Source organism: Mastomys coucha, unplaced genomic scaffold (assembly GCF_008632895.1).
Source record: "Mastomys coucha isolate ucsf_1 unplaced genomic scaffold, UCSF_Mcou_1 pScaffold7, whole genome shotgun sequence".
Lineage (NCBI taxonomy): Eukaryota > Metazoa > Chordata > Mammalia > Rodentia > Muridae > Mastomys > Mastomys coucha.
Window position 1 is genome coordinate 26493366 of NW_022196913.1, and position 21226 is coordinate 26514591.

General features: G+C 42.2%; 1 protein-coding gene and 1 pseudogene across 1 annotated transcript; one reads left to right on the plus strand and one right to left on the minus strand.

The window, feature by feature from the left end:
* The first annotated feature begins 14045 nt into the window (after positions 1-14045).
* LOC116081860 (putative vomeronasal receptor-like protein 4) lies at positions 14046-14957 on the plus strand. The gene has a single exon (XM_031358577.1). It carries the CDS (start codon positions 14058-14060, stop codon positions 14955-14957), a length of 900 nt encoding a protein of 299 aa, XP_031214437.1. The 5' UTR covers positions 14046-14057.
* A 4336-nt stretch (positions 14958-19293) lies between these two features.
* LOC116082636 lies at positions 19294-20366 on the minus strand (annotated as a pseudogene).
* Positions 20367-21226: the final 860 nt, after the last annotated feature.

The window sequence follows — 21226 nt, forward strand, 5'->3', positions numbered from 1 at the left end:
GGAGCTACTGAATGTAGCCGCTTCCACAACGCTGCATTACTGTCCAGGCTTTGGGGAGGGAGACCACAGGAGGGCCTCTCTAAAGCTGATGGTCCTGAGTGCTATAAGCAGACTGAGCAAGTCATGAGGAGAAAGTTTGCAAGCCGCACTCTTCCAGCTGCCTCTCTATCAGTTCTGCCTTAAGATCCTGCCTAGACTCCTCTTGAGAGTACTTACTGTTATTTGCTGGGAATGTAAACAAAATAAACCCTTTCTTCACCAAGTTGCTTTTGGACATGATGTTTTATCACAGCAGTAGAAACTCTAACCAAGACAACACATCCAGAACTATTCCTGGAGATGAACGGACAGAGAATAGGACATGTATATTGCAAAATAAAATTGAAAATGTAGACCAGACATATTCCTCTGCCCTTGGGGCACTCTAGCACAATTGCTAACCAGCCACAATGAAAGGGAGGAAGCTTGTCCAGGGAGGTGAGTTTACTGGGTCTCTGCCACACTGAGTGCGTGTTGGCAGAGTAGGGGGAGAGAATAGGAGAGGGCCTCCTCAGAGATGGTTTTCAGGGTTACAGCTCCTCTTTATGGGTGGGGAAGTGAAACGGCTCTTCTAGATGATACTCAATGAAACTGCTCCCTTCGTCAATGTTCCAGTAAAACAGTGAAAGGCTGGAGAATCTTAGAATTTAAAATGAGGGCATTTAATAGAAATGTATGTATAATGTGTAACCTTTACTTAAAGAAGGCATAGGAAGTCTCTGTGAGCCAGGAATGTGGACTGGTCAGTTCCAGGAACAGGATAGCGGTCAGCCATTGAGAAGATAGCATTGACCAAACCCCAGGATATTGGTCATCTAATTAGTCCTAGGAGCGGTCAGCCATTAAGAAGATAGCGTTGACCAAACCACATTCCTCTAGCCAATGAGTGTGCAGGATGACTTCCTTGTGACCTGACTCAGCTAGGTAGTGGGTTCCTTTGGAATTTTCTATTGTTCTCTTGTTATGTTTCCCTGGTAACCCTTTCACCCCCCTAGTTTGTGGTTTTTCCCTTTAAATACCACTTACTCCTTGTGCTCATGGTCGAACCCATCTGGCCTGCCAGGCTATAAGTTTGACCCCAGATCTGGAATAAACCTCATGTGGTTGCAGCAAGATCATCTCTCGTGAGTTATTGGGTGGTTGTGTTATCCTGAGATTTGAGTGAGGGTCTCCCCAGCTATGGGGGTCTTTCCACAGCAGCTCTCTTTATTCAGGAGTATGTAGTCCTCTGACCCCTACATCTGTCCTTCTTGGGGAAGTATCATAACCTCTTGGCCAAATTCCAGGTTTAAGCACCTGGGATCCCTCTTCATGCAAGTAAAGTGTCCCTAGAACTTCAACCCCAAACAGTAATGTACACTGTCCTTGGAAACTCCTACCAATGGGTACTTAAACCTAGAATAGGGAGGGAGTGATCTTTACTCCTACTAGTCTCAAGATAAAATTTTCAAGAATTCTAGAGGCTTCTCAACCTCGCTCTTATGGCAGGCCTGTTCTCCCTGGTCCAGTTGCCCCACACAGACAGATGACTCATTTAGAAGAAAAACATACTTTACCAAAATTGTTGAAAGAAGAAGCATAAAACCCTGAAACTCTGGTTGAGCATGATGGCACATGGTTTTAATCTCAGCAGTCTTCAGGCAGAGACAGATGGATGTCTGTGAGTTCAAAGCCAGCTTGGTTTATGTAGTGAGATCCACACAGCATGGTGAGAAACAAAATACAAAACAAAGAACATTTTTAGAAATAGGAAGCTTCTTTTTATTGAATAAGTTTAATATTTATACACAAATGTTACTGCACTCAAGATATGAAAATAAATTCTGAAGTCAAAAGAATTTTGCTATTAGAGCTTCCAAACATTTATTCAGGAAAAAGGCCAACACTATACAAGGCTTCACCTTGACATGAAAAGAGAAGACCTCCAAATGTTTTTGCTAGAGCCAACACACAGTCAAACAAAGATCTGAAAAAGAAACCATTGGAAAACAAAAACCACTATTAAACTACACTCAAGAAAGCATATACAACATTTACAAATTATGTGTGAGTAAATAAGAACCCCTGGTCTACACCTTGATAGTCTAGCATGCTTCAACATGTCTCATTACTGAAGTGGATTATAGTTGATTAAATCCAGTGATATGATTAATCTTATAAAGACACAAAAACATTTATTTTACTAGGGTCATAAGTGTACTTGATATTTTTGTCTTTTTCTTTTTTTCTTTGTTGGTTTCTTTCTTTTTCTTTTCATTTTTAATTTATTTTACATCCCAATCACAGCCCCTCCCTCCTCTCCTCCCAGTCCTGTCCTTACAAATCCCTCCTCTATCCCCTCTTCCTTGATATAAGGGAAGCACCTCCCCTTGCCTACAATCCTACCCTGGGGCATCTAGTCCCAGCATGACAAGGCACATCCTCCTCCACTGAGGCAGAATTAGGCAGTCCAGGTAGGGGGAAGAGAATCCAATGGTAGAGAAAAGAGACTGAGAGAGCCCCCACTCCACTTGTTAGGAGACCCACATCAAGACCAACTGCATATTTGCTGCAAATGTATAGGGAGTCTAGGTCCAGATCCTGCATGTTTCTTGGTTTGGTGGTACAAGCTCTACAAGTTCACATGGTGCCAGATTAGTTAACTCTGTGGGTCGTTTTGTGGCATCCTTGACCTCTCCAACTTGTTTACTTCTATCCTTTACTCTTCCACAAGACTCCCCAGGCTCTGCTCAATGTTTGGCTATAGGTCTCTGTCTCTGCCTCCATCCACTGTTGAGTGAGGCCTCTCAGAAGACAGTTATGCTAGATTCCTGTCTGCAATCATTGCAGACTATCATTAATAGTGGCTTTCTCACATGGGATGGGCCTCAAGTTGGGGCAGTCATTGATTGGTTGTTCCTTCAGTCTCTGCTCCATCTTTATCCTTGCACATCTTATAGTCAAGAAAAATTTTGGTTTGAAGATTTTGTGGGTAGATTGATGTTCTGCTCCCTCCTCTGGAGGTCCTGCCTGGCTACAGGAGGTAGCCACTTCAGTCTTTGGTAGGAATCTCAGCTAGGGTCACCCCCATAGAGTGCTGGTATCCTCTTCAATCTCTCCAGTCCCAGGCCTCCACCTATTCACCAGAGATATGCCTGCCCCATACCCTCCTACCTCCAACTGATTTTCATTCTTACTCCCAGGCCTCTCCTACCTATCCTCTCCCCACACTTGATGTCCCCTCCTCACCTACTCTCCTAACCACTTCCTTCTTTCCATCTACCTATTTCGTTACCTTTCTGAGTGAGATTCATGTATCCTCCCTTGGGACCCCCTAATTACCTAGTTTCTTTGGTCCTATGGATTGTAGCATGGTTGTCTTGCACTTTATGGTTAGGGTTCACTTATAAGTGAGTACATACCATATGTGTATTTCTGGCTCTGGGTTACCATACTCAGGAAGATATTCTATCCATTTGCCTCTAAAATCCATAATGTCTTCATTTTTAATAGATCAATACTATTCCATTGTGTAGATGTTCCACATTTTCTTTATCATTCTTCAGTTGAGGGATATCTAAATTGTTTCAAGTTTCAGCTAAATAAAACTGCTATGAATATAATTCAGCAAGTTTTCCTGTGGAGTAGTGGGACATCTTTTGTGTATATGCCCAAGAGTGGTTGGTATAGCTGGGTCTTGAGGCAGTGAATGCAAAGCATGTTCCCAGTGGTGAAGAAGGCTTGAGTGACTTTTATAGCAATGAGTTCTGAGGTCCTCCTGACCTTTATCCTCCCTAGCAGGGAAGGATCCTTGTTGGTGTGGAGTCTGTCTGTAAGATCTGAGTAGACAGGGAGATCTCAAAAAAACACTGGGAGGCCAGGAATTTCCCTTATAAGATAAGCTCAGGAACTTTGGGAAGGTAGTAGAACTCTCCAGAAGGGAAAGGCTAATTAACATTCCTCAGATCACCGGGTGGACCTTTGCCCACCTTCCACTTCAGACAAGGGAAGTCCTTGCCACCTCATTCCCTAAAGGCCAGTCAGTTTAAAAAGTCACACTGTTCTAACAACCACATTGTGTCTAATGGCTGCTGCCCTGAAAATTGTATACAAGTTCATTGAACAAGCTGTGCGGGGTCACCTCCTTTCTTTAGGGTCTGGGACAGCCCCAGTGGACTGGAATAAAAATCCTCATGCTCTTTGCATTGATCAGGCTCCATGTGATTCACTCAGGGGGTCTCCGGTAAGCTAAGGCTCAACAGGGTCTTAAATTTGGTGCATTGGCTGGGAATCGACTCCTTGTGGGAACACACTGGAGCCATGAATCAGAGGTCTGGAGTTTTTACCGCGGTTTCTATTTGTCTTTCTGTTTGTCAAAGTCTGAGTCTGTAAAAGGGAGGCTCAGAGAGCCTACAGTGTCTGGTGTGGTCAAGTGCGATGGGCAGATGTGCCTTAACATCGTGACCTCGGGGAACTGAAGGACGATTCAGGTCCCCCTGGAGGGAGCAGGGAAGGCTTTGTTCCTTCTGGAAATGGCAAGACAATATCGGTGGGAGTCTTGCTATAACCTGGTTTATCTGGCCTCTGCTGTGTGCAGAAGCACCTAGTTTGTTTTGGTGTGGCTGGCAGGCCGAGCAACTCTGTTATCTGGCTTTGTTATCTGTGTGTGCAGGAGCACCTGGCATCTCTAATTGGGCCCATGGAAGGGGTGAACTGTGTGTTGTCTTTCTCTGTGTTCATGGGCCTGGACACCCACCCATGGCAAGGTCGAGCAGTTTGTGTGGTAATTGTTTTTCTCTGTGTTTCTTGGTATCTTGTTCTATGTTCTTGGACTTAGACTGATGACATTTTTTTTGGACATCAGATAGACTGAAAGACAAGTTATTTACTCTCTGTTTCTCTGAATGAACCATTTGTAGGGACCTTTGACTTGCAGGTGATCAAAAGCAATAGAGGAGAGAGTCTTCAGGCCAGGATCCTTAGAGCACCTGGACCAAGGGCCCTATGTAGTTAACTAGAAAAATCTAGTGGAGGACCTCCCTCTTCCCTCGTAGATGAAAGCTAAAAGCCTTTCTTTCCCAAGACCCACCCCACAGGTTCCAGGTGTCAGGAAGAAAGAAGCATGGGAGGAGAGATCAGGATCTGAGAAACTTCTGATCCTCCAAGACATGGGGGCACCATCGATTGGCCAGGCTGTAGTTGATGGTGGGTTTCCCCTGATTAGACCTGACTATGACTTCAGAAGGTAAGGGGTACCACTTGAAGGGGCCAGGTTCAATTTCAATTTGGCAGGTCTCATGGCAACCTACAATTTTGGTCAAGGTATGTGAGGTTAGACAGGGATCAGATGAGCCACCTGCTCCCTTTCCAGAGCGACTCATGGAGGCATTCCATCAGTATACACCCTATGACTCCAGCAGCAAGGAGCACAAATATGGCTTTTATAGACCAGGCTAGTAGAAATATCAAGAAAAAGCTTCAGAGACTAGAGGAACTACAGGATAAGTTGTTGAGGGATTTAGTGCAGGTTCCTGAGAAAGTCTACCATAACAGGGAGACAGAGGAGGAGAAGGGGCAGAGAAAGAGAAAGAAAGAAGATGAAAGGGAGATGGAAAAAGAAAAAGAAAGAAGGAAAGAAAGAAAGAAAGAGAGAAAAGTGTCAGGGAAGGAATCTACAGAGAGCTTAGAGCCCAAGCCTCCCGGGTGTCTGGGCACCAATATCCAATGTTAACGGAGGCTCAGGACAGAATCAGGCCCCACATTACCAGGCTCGTAGAACTAGGGATCCTCTGGAAGTGTCAATCAGCTTGGACTACTCCACTTCTGCCTTTGAAGAAAACTGGGGCCCAAGACTAAGAAGAATTGGGATACAAAGCCTTAGCCAAGAAGGCCCAAATCTGCCAGAGAAAAGTAAGTTATCTGGGCTACCTGCTGAAAGACAGCCGGCATTGGCTCTCTAATGCTCCAAAGGGGACCATCCTGCACATCCCTCCTCCACAGAGCCCCAAATAGGTACGGGAATTCCTGGACATGGTCGAGTTCTGCTAGCTATGGATTCCAGAGTTTGCTGAATTGGCTGCCTCCCTCTACCCCTGTCTAAAAACAGACAGCCCTTCGGTTGAGGTGAAGAAGAGCTTTTGATGTGATTAAGCAGGCTTTACTGGAGGTCCCTGCTCTAGGACTGCCTGATGCCAGCAGACCATTCTACCTTTATGTAGTAGAAAACAGAGAGATAGCTAAGGGAGTGCTCACTCAGAGGCTGGGCCCCTGGAAGCGACCAGTTGCTTATCAGTAAAGAATTTAGACTCTGTTGCTGCTGGGTGGTCTACTTGTCTACTGATAGTGGCAGCAGTGGTGGTTTTAATTAAAGATGTTGATAAATTGAGTCTGGGGCAAAATCTAACTGTGACAGCTCCCCATGCCTTGGAGAGCATTGTTTGCCAGCCCTTGGATTGATGGCTGACCAACACCCTCATGACTCATTATCAGACTGTTGCTAAACTCAGATTGGGTGACCTTCACGTCACTAGTGGCCATCAACCTGGCCACTCTGTTACCTGACCCTGACTTTAATCTGACAGCTCATGACTGTCAGCAGATTCTAGCTGAGAACCAGGGATAGGAAAAGGACCTGTTGATCAGCTTCTTCCCAATGCAGAGGTGACCTGGTTCACTGATGGCAGCAGCTACCTGGTAGAGAGACAATGCAAGGCAGGAGCCACCATTGTGAACAGGTTCCAGTGGTCTGGGCAGAACCATTTCATCCTAGAACATCAGCCTAAAAGGCAGAGTTGATAGCTCTGACCAAAGCCTTGGACCTTGGGGCAGGCAAAAAGATCAACGTCTACATGGACAGCAGGTATGTCCTTTCCACGAGGCTATATACCAAGAGAGATGACTACTCACATCAGTGGGGAAAGAAAAAAACAAGCAGGAAATCTTAGATCTAATGAAGCAAGCAACTGTGAGTATTATTCATTGCCCAAGACATCAGAAGGGAAGAGACTCAGTGTCCCTGACCAGGCAGATCAAGTGGCTATACAGGAGCCTATCCTGGTTATGGTTCTGCAAGAGACATCCACTGGGAATTGGGATTGGACTAAGATATGGCCTCACCTAGAACATACTGAAGAAAAAAAGGACTCAGATTGCTAGCCACCCTACCAACTATTACTAAGAGAAGGTAGGACAATGGTGTACACAAGAAGGGAGAATTATACTCCCCAGAAAGTAAGCAAATGGATTACTGGGCCAAAAGCACAGATGGACTCATTTAGGGTACAGAAAGCTTGTCCAAGCAGTTAAAAGACCTAATATGTGTGTATATATGTGTGTGTGTGTGTGTGTGTGTATACACATATATATGTGTGTGTATATATATGTATATATGTATGTATATATATGTATACACATATATATATATACACACACATATATATGTGTATATATATATATATATGTATACACCTCAGGGTCTGAGCCAGAATTAGCTTATACAGTAGAACAGCATAAGCTAATGTTTATGCAGCCAAGAGTAAACAGGGCAAAAGACCTAGGGGAGAACAGCCTGGAGTTTATTGGTAGGTCAATTTTACAGAAGTTAAGCCAGGAAAATATGGTTACAAATACCTTCTAGTGTTTGTAGATGTTTTCCCTGGATGGGTTGAGATATTCCCTACCAAGCAGGAAACAGCTACAATGGTAGCTAAGGGGATATTAGAAGAAAATTTTCTCGAGATTCAGAGTGCCCAAGGTAATTGGATTGGCCAATGGCCCAGCTTTTGTCTCTTAAGGTAAGTCAGGGATTGTCAGAGATATTGGGGACTAATTGGAAGCCCCATTGTGCATACTGTCCCCAGAGCTCAGAGCAGGTAAAGAGACCTTGATAAATTGACCTTGCAGACTGTCTCAGACTGGTTGGTGCCCCTCCCCTTGGCCCTGAACACCCCCTACCATCTTAACCTGACCCCTTTGAGATCCTGCATGGGATACCCACTCCCTTGACTCCTGCTCTTGGTAACCCCAGGGTGACTTTTCAGGCTTACAAGGATCTTATTGCTCAATAGCAAGCTTTTCAGACCAGCCACTTGGAATTGCGACCTAAAGTTAGTGCCCTGTATAATGCAGGTACCCCAGAGATTCCACATAAGTACCAAGTTGGAGATTGGATATATGTTAAGAAATGTGCTGAATACTCAGAAGCAAAGTGGAGAGGGCCGTTCCTGATGCTGTTGACCTCCCCGACCTCCATTAAAGTCGATGGAGTGACTGCCTGGGTTCACATCAGATCAGCACCTATACCTGACACCAACTAGATAGCAGCCAGACACCCAAGCAACCACTTCTGCAAGGCCAGAGGAACCACGAGATGGCTATGGTGTATTTTCCACCTCTGAGCCTCGGCAGCCCACATACCCTACCAAAGTGACTTGGCAGGTGCTCTCAGGCACTGGTGATGTACCAAAGTTGTATACCCAAGTTATATCTGGTGGCTGGACCCTGTCTTTGATTTCTGTGATTTAGCAGTGGGCCTTGACTTTTGGGGTGTCGCTGCCCTGGAGACACAGGGAGAGGGATTGCCTGAGTGTGGGGGACGAGGGACTTGTGTATCTAAACCATGTCCCAGAAGTGACCTTAGAGGGTGGGGATTAGGGTTCAGACTCCCAAAATTGAAGTGTCCTGTGAGAAACCCTCATATATATGTGTCCCCAAAATGGGAGAAGGCAGCAGCAGGCCCATCAATGTTAGGGGGCCAACCATTTCTTCTATACTTCCACAGGGTATGAAACATCAGGAAGCACATACTAGAGATCATTCCAGGGACAGTTAAAAATTCAGTGGCCAAGATGAGAGAAGGGTTAACCAAGTGTAAGAGAGAGAGCAAAGTCAGGGCTGTTTGGAGTCTTGGTTTAACAGCTCCCCCTGGTTTACTACCTTTATTTCTGCATTGTTAGGACCCCTGATCATTTTGTTCCTGCTTCTGACTTTTGGCCTTTATATTCTAAATCACTTAGAAAGTACAGAGGACCAGGAATATGCATTTCTGCATTGTTAGGACTCCTGATCATTTTGTTCCTGCTTCTGACCTTTGGCCTTTATATTCTAAACCACTTAGAAAGTACAGAGGACCAGGAATATGAGCTGCAGACCTATCCACAATAGCATCAAGATTGAAGCATGCTCAAAGGAAAGGGGGAAAAGTAAGATCCAAGTAGACAGGGACATCTCAGAAAAACACAGTCACATAAGCCACTTGCACAGTGTTCATGAGTGAGACCCATGGAGGTGGGGACTGGACATAGGCGCTGGGGTCCCAGGTACTGTTTAATGAACAAAGAAGGAAACAATCACTTTGGAAGACTTTGAACCATCGTGGGCATAAATAGATCAAGGGAAAGAACAGGACATTGCTTTTTCTGTGCCTATAAAGCAGGTTCCCTTCTGCTGCATGGCTCTGGAGTTTAGTGAAGGTTAAGAGAGACATGGAATCTGGCTGCTGTTCCTATCTTGACTGCATACCCTTCTGTTAATTAAATTTAAGACTATTCCTTCAAGAATTATTTCAACAGTTTGTTACATAAGGTAATTAATTTTTAATTAAGTCTGAAACACTGTAAAACAAAACTGTAGTAATTGTGGAGGGAGAGAGTTATACTTCAGGGACTAATTTTCTGCACAGGGCTTCCTTCTCTTCCACACTGAGAACTGCAAACAAGAACTTTTTAAACCCAGAAGCTTCAAATACAGCCCTGCAGGGCTCAACTGGCCTGAGGATAACCCAGGCCATCTCTTTTGCTGCAACTGCTGTAGTGAGCAAGCCTTAACACTCTTTGATGTTGCTCCCTCAAAAGCACATAAGCTGGTTTTGTTTGTAAGGCATAGGGCTTGCTGAGCCTGATCTCCAAAGGTATGTACCACAGCTAGAGAGATGGCTAAGCACTAGGCTTCCCCACTTAGGAGCCAGTACTTTTGGGGAGCTCAGGTGGGGAGGGGTGGCCTTTGCATGTGTTCCTTCTTTTCCTTTGTGGGAGAATAAGTGATTCAAGAGCTTCTATGGTTTCTTGGGGAGACATAAACCAAAAACATCTCTCTTCTCCAGGCCTCTGCTCTCACCTGTACTGTGACTGACAGGATGATTACTTTTCACAGAATCTTCATTGTGTTTCTTACATAGGGACAAACTTGACCTTTACCCATTAAGTTCTTATTTCCTCAAGTTCTTCCTTCTCTCCTTCCTAACCTTCCTCTTTCTCCCCCTGTCTTTTTTCCTCTGTACATGTTTTTTTTTCTGCACTCATTCTAATCATATACAAGAACAAGCATCTCAGTCAACATCATCAATATATACTAGATGAACAGAACAAAAACTATTACCTATTAGATTGAATTATAGTTCTCTTTTGGAGGGCACAGGTTATAAGATAATATAATCCACTAAAAATCAGATTGTTTTATGAAGCATTAATCATGAGTGCCAATTTATTTGAGAAAACTGTGTCTGAAATGGACACAGTTGCCTGCATGAGTTGTTACACAGCTCAATGTAAAGCATGCCTTTTTAAGTAGTTTCCAGGTATGATCCAAAAGTTATTTAGGAAGGTCCCTTCCCTTGTCTCCTGCTACTGTTTAAATTGATCAGTCTAAAAGTTGTTAAACTATTGTAATAGGTGTTTCAAAGCTTACCACAAATCTGGTTTGGGGCTTTGGGTCCTCACTAAGATTAAGGCAGAGTTCCCAGGAAGAGGGGAAGGCCAAAACCCATATCAGACAAACAGAAAGTATTTGTTAATGGCATGAGGGTTTGAAGACTATTTTGAACATTCATTTTTAAAAACAGATTCTGGGTCTCTGACTAAGTTTAGTCAACTTTTATTTAAATATATTAATTATAGTTGTTCTTATTGTTTTGTCTGGAATGTTATTGCACTATGGGATGTGAATTTCAAATCACAGCATGAGTTGTTTAAAGCATGGGCACAGACTGGCATCTTTCATGTTGCAGTATCGGAAACTGAGACTGAAAGCCAGTACCTGGTGTTCCTACTTGTGAGGCTGCATCATCTAAGACTTTGGGACAAGCCAGGGCTCACACAGAGTTTCTAACAGTAGCCTTAAAGAGAAAAATAAAACACAAACACAGATAATCCAATCAAAGACAGACCTAGTGGCACAGACCTGTAACCTTCCTATATCTGCTCCAGAAAAAAGCTGGAGACCAGGGTTTCAAAGCAATTGCAAAGAGTGTTTGAGGCAGGACCAGACTCCATTACCTGAGACCCTGTTCGAAAAAAAACTAAAACACAGACACACACACACACACACACACACACACACACACATGACAAAGCATCCCAAGTACAAGCAGCAGGGGCCAGTCCTGATTGCTTTGGTTCTGGGGAATTGTGTGAGGGTTAATCTTCACTGTCAGACTGATTGATATATAATCATGGAAGAGACACATCTCTGAGTGCTTCAGTGAGAGAGTTTCCAGTGGGTTTAACTGAAGTGGGAGGACCTCCCTGGAATTGGGAGGACATGCCTGGATGTGGGAGGACTTGCTGCATGTGGGAGGACTTACCTGGATGTGGGAGGCCTGCCTGGATGTGGGAGGCCTGCCTGGATGTGAGAGGACTTGCCTGGGTGTGGGAGGACTTGCCTGGGTGTGGGAGGCCTGCCTGGATGTGAGAGGACATGCGTGGATGTGGGAGGACATACGTGGATGTGGGAGAACTTGCCTGGATGTGGGAGGACCTGCCTGGATGTGGGAGGACTTGCCTGCATGTGGGAGGACTTGCCTGGATGTGGGAGGCCTGCCTGGATGTGAGAGGACTTGCCTGGATGTGGGTAGCAACAGTCCACGGTCTGGAGCACAGAATGAACAGGGAACAGGAGCTGAGCATCTCTGCTTCCTGTCTGCTGATGAATGTGAGTGACCAACTGTCCTACTCTCCCGCTGCCATGCCTCTTGCTGAGCTGGACTTATTTCAAGCTGGGAGACATAATGAACCTTTTCTCCCTTCCAGTCCCTTATCAGCAGTCTAGCTCAGTAGTGAGAACTTGTTATGCACCTGTTCAGTTTGATATATATCCTACAGGTGAGTAGTGAGGTTGGAGTGTTTAACTGTGAGAGTGTAAAATCCTGTCCATGCCTAAACGTGTGCAAACTCAAACACAGAAGGCTGGGGAAGGGGCTGTGGCTGTAAGTAGAGCGAAGTCAGCAATCTCCCAAAGGCAGTCATAGAAAAGTAAGACCTGGCATCCCTCAGCACAGCAGATGGCGGGCCTTCATGATAGCAGGACACCTTGAGTCAAGAGCTTGAATGAAGAGAGGAGTCTGGAGACTTACAAGAAGGCTAAAGCAGTCGTGACAATGGTACCCCTAGATGATGAGACTTCCCCAAGTCTCTGTGGCAGCGATTACTCTAATTTGATCAGTAAACAAGGTGTTGAGGTTATCACACTGCACTCCACAAATGTATTATCATTGCACATTGATTAAATATCTGGAAGATATACTATTACTAAAAGAAAAAAATGAAGAAAAATCAATTGGGACTGACAGAAATTAAAGCACCCTTATTGTATTAACAGGCTGATAGAAAAGACCTGAGTAAATCTAGCTGCCATGAGAATGGGAATGTGGTGATATGGCAGTACCATAACTGGTATGAGACTTAACATTGTCCTTGCTTAGAGCACCAACACACTGAGTAGGCATTACCAGAGATTCCAAACTCATAAACTGCATCTATCCCATGGTATCCCATAACACCTGGGAAGACTTCCTTCTCTTTTTGATCATCTGCAGCTCATTCAGATCTATTCCATTTCTCTCAGAGGCTGTGAGATCACTCCACAGGAAGACAGCTCTCTCCTGCACCCTTCTTGACAGCATTCTAAGGTTGCACCAGTGCAGTCAGGCTGTATCCAGTCAATGTACCTGATTTGTTCAGATCATAAGCTCACCCCTGGAGTCTTTAATTCAATGTTATCAGCTGTACCAAGAGTGAAGCACTGTGCAGGTGGGTTTGATGTTAAGGTATAAAACAACCCTCAGGACCTTTGTTAGCAGTAATTAGCAGAATAGTTTGAGTTTTAAAGGGAGGCCTCTGGAGTATAAAAATGTGTGGACCAAAGATATAGAAACTAGAGACAGGGCATAAAACAGGTCTTAGCCATATTCATTTAAAAAGAAATGAATACTAAAACACAGTACTAAAACACAGTACTAAAACACAGTACTAAAACACAGTACTAAAACACAGTACTAAAACACAGTACTAAAACAAAAGGCATTGCAGAAGAAAGGACTTATTCTGAAAGATGCTAATGGTGATGCAGTAAGATAGAATTGTTTTGATTTGCATTGAATTTTGTGTTGCTTTTAAGGTGTGCTAGAGTCTTCTTGGAGTAGAATACAGACAGGGTCTTGTTATATGATCATGGCTGACCTGAAACTTGCTATGTGGATGCACAGTAATGTTCCAGCCTCACCCTTCTTCAAGTTCTGGGATTATAGATTTGAACTGCTATTCTTGACACATTATTTTTAAAAATAGTTGTCTTTATCCTAAATGTTCAAGAGGTAGAGAGGATAAGAAAGGTGCAGGCTTGAGAAACTGATGATAGGAATGTTAACATATTTAAATAGAAAAATGTTAGGAGGCATTCAATCTGGCAAACTTTTGAGTTTATTCTGACACATGCTGAGATGCAAAATACACAGAGTATATCAACATTTGAATGCATACTTTAGTTTTCCTAATATGGAAGTCAGGAGAATAAATCTGTTCTGTAATTTCAAATCTTTTTCTTTTATATTCTCCCACAGATACCACAGATAAGGTACAAGATGTTCCATAAAGTCAAGAAAAAAAATAGAATACTTTAAAAAGAAAAGAAAATCTATTCCATTGCACATGTCAGGGCTGTCTTTCATATACCAGAAACAGACTATGATGTAAAATGTATTTTATTGATACACATAAAATCAGTTATTTTCCTCATACTCTACTTACATGATCCCAAATTTTCTGCCCATGAAGTTAAAAATAGTTCTGAATATTAGCAAAATAACCATATTTCTTCTTCTGATTGGAATTGGCTCCGTGGCAAATGCTTCCATTTTTGTGCATTATATATGTATTTTTATAGGCCCTGGAAAGAAGTCTATACACCTTATTCTCATCCACTTGGCTTTGACAAATATTATCGTGCTTTTTTCCAAGGCAATGCCAATGACAATTGTAGCTTTAGGGTTGAGACACTTTCTAGGTGATGCAGGCTGTCACATTATTGTTTATCTAGAAAGGATGTCCCGGGGCCTGTCTATCTGTACCAGCAGTCTCCTCACAGTGGTCCAAGCAGTCATCATGAGCCCCAGAGTCTCCTGGTGCGAAAGGTTCAGAATGAGGTCTGCATTGCATGTGTTTCTCTCTCTGTTCTTCTTTTGGATTCTAAATTCGTTGATCAGCATGAACCTCCTCCTTTCCATCACAGACACAGTTACCTTACAACTGGGCAAGAATAGTGAATATTGTTATTTCAAAAAGGAAAGTCAGCAAAGAAACAACATTTTTCTCATCTTCATGGTCCTGAGAGATGCAGTGTTTCAGGGTGCCATGGGAGGGGCCAGTGGTTACATGGTATTTCTTCTGCACAAACACCACCAGCATGTCCTCTACCTTCAGAACTCCAAGATCCTCTACAGAACTCCCCCTGAGCTGAGAGCTGCCCATAGTATCCTCCTTCTGATGTTCTGTTTTGTTTTCTTTTATTGGACAGACTGTGTTGTTTCTTTGTATTTATCTTCCTCTTTGAAGAATGACTCCTTAACAATGCATTTTCAAGAGTTCCTGACCATTGGTTATGCAGTTCTTAGCCCATTTATGCTGATTCACAGGGATGGACACCTGGCTGAATGTTGCCATGCTCATTAATGTTTGAAAAGCCATGTTATGTTGATCTCTTTTGAGAAGGAAGTTTGAAATGGCTCTTAGTATTTTCTAGGCTATATATATATATATATATATATATATGTATATATATATATATGAATATATATATATATATATATTCTTAGTCGAGTAAGCTAGGTTCACACAGTATAGCTCGTGACAAGCAGCCCTCCACCTGACACAAAGGATCCTGGGAAGTTAGAGAGACCTAGGGATCTTCTCATTTTCTGTCACTTCATCTTCAACATTCATTGTGACCTCTGTCCATACTGAGTACATGGGACTCTTCCCATGAGACTTCTCCACAGAGCTTCAGGCAGTGAAGCTCAGCAAAGCAATGTGTCAACACCTCCATAATTACTAAAGTGGGTTCCTTTGACTCTGACCATTTCTATGAGCTAATTCTTCAAATACATACATTCACTGATGAGATGCATTTAAAAAGTGGTATATATCATTCCAAACACACTACCTAAATAGCAAACGAGATATGCATTTGTTAGCTACTTGAAAATATTCCAGGGGTGAGGGTATACCTCAGTGTTAGTGTGACTTTCTTTATGGACAAGGCCGAAGTCAATTTTCAGAACCAAAATCAAGACAAAAATACAGAACAAAGCATATTCCCAAGTATCCACATTTATAACAGGATTTTATGGTATTTGTGATTGAGGAAGTAGCTCATCAGGAAGACACCCCCAAGCCTGACAACCTGAGCTTCATTCCAAGGACTCACATGGTAGAAGAAGACTGACTCTTTTAAGTTGTCCTCTGAATGTGTACCATGGCACATGCATGCCCCCCTCCCACTAATAGATATAATTTTCAAAGCTTTAAAAAATTTTGTATGGTATTTATAAAGTAATGAATGAGCTCAAAAATGTATTGATATGGAATGAAGGGCATGTAAAGTAAATAAGATGGGAAGATAATAGAATGTGGTAGCATAATCAATTAAATTTTCTCGATATCATTTGCAAGAATTAAAAACAAACTGTAAAAATTATGCTTGAGAGAAACTAGGCAAACAGACATTTAATAACTAGTTCTTTTTAACCTCTCTTTATTTTCCTTTTTTTCAAAAATAATGAGGAATCTGAAGAGATAGTTGAACAGTAAATAGCATATACTGCTCTTGAAAAGGACCCATGTTTGATTCCTAGTACATCAACCGTTTTCAGTGTCTTATAACTCCAGGTCCAGGAGGATCTGACACCTCTGGTCTTTTTTGGGTACCTTCACTGTACCTGGCTCAAATGTATTTTGATGACTATGTTGAAGATCGGAGAGATGCAGAAGTGACACTGTCAGTGTCCTGTTTACAGAATAGTATGTCAAACCTGTAAGAGTTGGGGAAGAACCAAGGTAGGTCTTTCAGGAAAGGGAATTCCCCTGCTCTGTTGAGGAGGTAGCTGGAGAGGATCTTGGAAGGGTTTTAGATTACTGTAAACATTTGTGTATGGTTTTGTAGATATGTACTCTTTCTACACTGACTACATTTCAGGGAAGTGTAGTCTTCTTTAAGACCCAATAATCCTAGTAGGATAGTCATGCAAAGGAAATAAAATCAGAATGTTGGAGACACTTGCACTTCTAAGTTTAGTCCTAGAAGCATTCACTATTGTTGTGGATTCAACCTAAGTGTCTGTCAATAGTCATGGAAAAGATAAGTTGAATGGTAGAGAAGAAAGATAAGAGAAAGTCGAAACAAAGGTAGAGCAGAAAGGGGGGGTAGAAGAGGATATTTACTGAGTACTTGCATTCCTAAATATGTAAGGTATTCCAGTTAAAACTCAAAACAAGTCCCTTTTTTATAATGCTAAAAATTTCAGACTGAGAAATGCTAAGAGGTCGAAAACTAGTAAAAGAAAAAGTTTCATTTGAAACCTATGTCTTTTCTAAATCCAGAACTCTAAATCTTTCAGATAGCCTCATCTCAATATATTCTAATGATGATGAGAGGCATGTAATGGCAGCAAGGAGTGAGCATGTATATAGGCAAATGTAAGCATGAGAAAGACAGTCTCCAGTTAACTGTTAGGACAGTTTCACTATCCCAGACAAGAAAATATTTTGTTTCATCTAGCACCAGTATCACTGTTGATAGAATCAATGTCTTTCAAATATTTAGATTATAAACTGCTTTTCTTAGTATAATTAAGTACTAGAACATAGAAATCTGAAATTGAACTACTTGTGTATAAATTCTGGCTTCCTGAATTATTAGCTTTGTGCTCTCTGGGTAATTATTTTATACTTCCTGCCTTTTATGCATGTTAAAAGATGATAATGAAGATTAAATGAAAGTGGTTCATGTTCAAATACATAACGAGTACACAACAAAAATGTTAGCTAGTAGAGTCGTTACAAATTAATCACTAGAATAAAGAGGCCATTGAAGAAGATAGAACAATAGTAAAAAACTGGGGCCTCAGCAGTTTTGGGAGATACTGGTCAAAGAATTGGATCAAAGTGTCAGAGGTTCAACACTTGTCTAGCATTCATAAAGCTCTACATCCAAACTCAAGCACAGGGTGAAAAACGTCACTATTATACAAGAGGACTATGATATTCCATAATGATGCACTCTAAAAGGTTAAAAAAAATAAGGTTCTCAATCACTCTACGGGCAATGTTTATGGTTTTATAAAAATTTCATCCCCTTTTTGGGCTACATTTATAATTTAAAGTTTTATTTTGTTACCAATAAAACTCAACTCAAATTATTTTTGAAATTTCAAGGTTAAAATTAACAGTGATAATATTATAATATGCTGATCTTATTAAAGCTGCTAACTTGTTGTAAGCATTACAGATAATTAGGATATGCAAGTTAAGATTAAACACCTTATAAATAATCAAATTCCTTAATGTTCTCCAAATTATGCTTGGATTTATGCTAAGTATAAATGTAGTTTATTTCAGAGACATCCTTTATTTAGTCTTCTGTGTATGTTTTCAAGTTTAAGCGTGAAGCCCAATAAAATTTGTTTAAAAACAGGAATACTTAATGAAATCAGATATAAATAAATAAATTAAATAATGGCCTTCCCAACTCCACAGAGATCTGTTGAATATAACATTTACAATGTTCAATTAAAAAAGCTTCCCAGGATAGACAAAACTGCTAGGATCCTAGAGACATCCTTAAGCTCTCCTCCAAGAAAACTATGGGGTATAAATGACTCCACCTAATTATGGCAACACTACCTGCTGTCAAAGAAGTGCCCCATGCCTTGCCTGCTGCCAGGACCCTGCCAAAACTATGGACAAGCAAGATACTAGAGAATTGACAGCCCCAAGCTGTGAGTTCTTACCACCACCAATGTCTTTCCACTTGTCAAGGCAGCCCTTGGCCATCACTAAGATAATCTCCAGTGTGCCCTCCATGCCCAGGTCTCCTAGTCCACAGCTCAGAAGTGTGCTCCTGTATAGCATCAGGGAAAATGGAGCCTGATATTATAAGCAAAGTCTCTTAGCTAACACGAAATGTTCAGTGTCAGCCACGGAGAATGGCATATCAGGAGGGGGGAAGCTCCAGTGTTAACGATCTGTTAGTGAGGTATTTGATCATCAATGTACATGTGAGACTCTGTCCTGGAGCATGCACCCCAAACCTGTGATGTATCATTTGAGAAAGCCCATTTGCCAGAGTTTCTCATGGTAATTATTTAAGATCTAATATGGTTAGAATTGTCATACATTGTTCTCAATAGTTTCCTAGCAGGTTTGGAATGTGGCAACATCAATCAATTGGTGACAAAATGTGCTGTGTTTGAAGATGTCACTTGTCTCACTGTCATCTCCACTCTGCTGTGCAGACCCACCCCAGATAAGGGTGATGCCCTCACCTCCATCTACCCTATCTTGTTCTCCTTATCCAGCTTTGAAGGGAAATAAATACTGATTTCTGACAGAAGTGCCGTCTAAAGCATTTTTCCCAGTGCTAATGAGAAGCCACAAGTCACATGATAAGGATGCTGGGATGGGGAGTTGGTAAGAATCCACTTTCTACCTTCCTAGAAACCCTAAACTAGCCTTAGGTGGCTTTGTACTAGTCTCATTTGTTAATGTAAATTATTATAATGCTTAAATGACTTAATGCTTGGATGTATTAGACTACCAGGGCAAAGTATGGTCAGGTGGAAAATGCTGGTAATGCCCAGGCAGGTCAATAACCAGGCCAAGAGCTGGGCTATAAAGTGACATCCAGGACCGCTGATGCTACATAGTAAAGCTACATGCCCTCCATGTATCCTCTAAAATATTAAGGCAAATAAATGACAGTGCTCATGGAGGAATGGAATCTTAGCATTTCTCAATGAGAACTCAAGAATTTAGCAATAGGGACATCACTGTTCATCAGGACAAATAGACTGAGAACAGCATAACCAAGCACTAGACATGTTTTAATATTTAGTATAATGGAATCCTGAGTCACCAGGGAACCTGTATTAAGGGAAATAATGAAGTCTGCCCAATAAAAGAAACGGAAAACAGCTCATGAGAATGACAACTCTCTGTGCAGTTCTTGCCTCTGGACTGAAACTATTTATAAATCTTCAGCTATGAAGGTAGAGGATATATTTGTGATGTCTATACAGGTGAAAAGAAATATATCCCCTGCTCCAGCCCATGAGACTTTAGAAGACGACATCTAGAACAGCCATAAGCTAGAGGAAAAGCCACTTAACTATGTGCCTGGAAGGGAGCATATAGCAATAGCCAATATCCATCCTGCTCCAGACCTGTACAAGTCACTGCCTGCTGTGATAGCATGACAAGCTTGAACTTGTGAGAACTTTAAAGATCCAGAAAATAAAGATGTAGGTAAGAACTTGCCATACTGTTTGTAGTTTGAGCTTTCTACAAAGGATGGTCCTGGGGCTGGTGGTGGCAACAGACAAATGATGCAGATTAGAAAAATTCTGTTCTGGATAAGCTACAGCTTTCCACCCAATATCTTCTGTTTCTGAAATAAAACTCTGTGGCTATATCTCTGTTCCTTGTACTGCAAATAATGTCCATATTAGTAATTACAAAATGAAGGAAGATAATGTCTACTTGTTTTTCTCAGTCCCAAAGGCAGGAGTGTCTCATAGCCTGGAGTGGTAAGGCCTTGGTAGAGTTGGGCCTCTGGGCATTATGGGCCAAAAGTGGACTCCAAGCGGAAGCTAGGAGAGCCAGGGGATTCATGGACTGATCCTCCTCTACCTGTGCTGGCTGAGCAGAAGCAGCTGCAGTAGGAACAGGAACATAAGGAGGGAACAGAAAGGGAGCGCATGGGACCAAGGCTTACCTTCTTTTACAGGAAGAAGGATGGGGAGCAGCAAGGCCCGTAACAAAAATTGTCTCATGCAAATAGGGGGCTTCTCCACCAGGTATTTCCATGTAGTGATACGCATTTGGTATGGGTGGCCCCAGTCCTCATAAACTAAACCTTTACCCTGTAAATGATGGGGACATGGAAAGTCCCCTTCTCAGGCCAAAGGTGGGCCATTAATTCTTGCAAAAGATGGTTAGTTTGTGGGGACTACAACCAGAGTGGAGTCTTCTCTGATTCTGCAAATGTCCTTAAAATGGTTCAGGGCTGAACCCAATAGGGTTCTTTGTGCCTGTCACATTCTAGGAATCAACGAAAAACATGTTTGAGAGCACAAAAAGCACAAATAATATACACAGACTCAGAAGGACATTCCTGGGAAAACAACCCAAACCAAAAAGCTGTCTCAGACAGTCTTCCTACCTGTGCCCATAGACCTATAGCCAGTTAAGAATACAGAGGAGAAGTAGCAAGTTTTTGAGCTTCTGGTAGGGGGTTGGGAACATCCTCCCTTGCCCCTGGCAGGTTGACAAAATATACATCTGCTTTGTCCCACTCAGCTACCACATTGAACCCAAAACAAAAACACAAAGATGGACAAGACAAAAGACAACCAGGTGCCCAGACTTGCTGATTGGAAAAACACTTCATTATTTGGGTCAAGGTGTCTTCAGCAAATCCCAGATGAACCCCCAAATGTAAGGTCTATGATTCTCCAAAGAATGATACTCCCCAGATTCAAATAGAATGTAAATGCAAAGAGTGTTTTATTCTGCAGAAGTCCAGCATGCTGAGGTCTTCCATTATCAAAGTAGAGAGACAACCAAGTGAGCTCGGAAGGCTAGATTTAAAGCATATTGGAGTTCTAGAGTAGACAGATTTTATCTTACTCTATCTCTAGGCATTCTGGAACCATTACTGGGATGTG

Coding starts and splice junctions, on each gene's coding strand:
- LOC116081860 (XM_031358577.1), top strand. CDS start 14,058: ATGAAGTTAAAAATAGTTCTGAATATTAGCAAAATAACCATATTTCTT.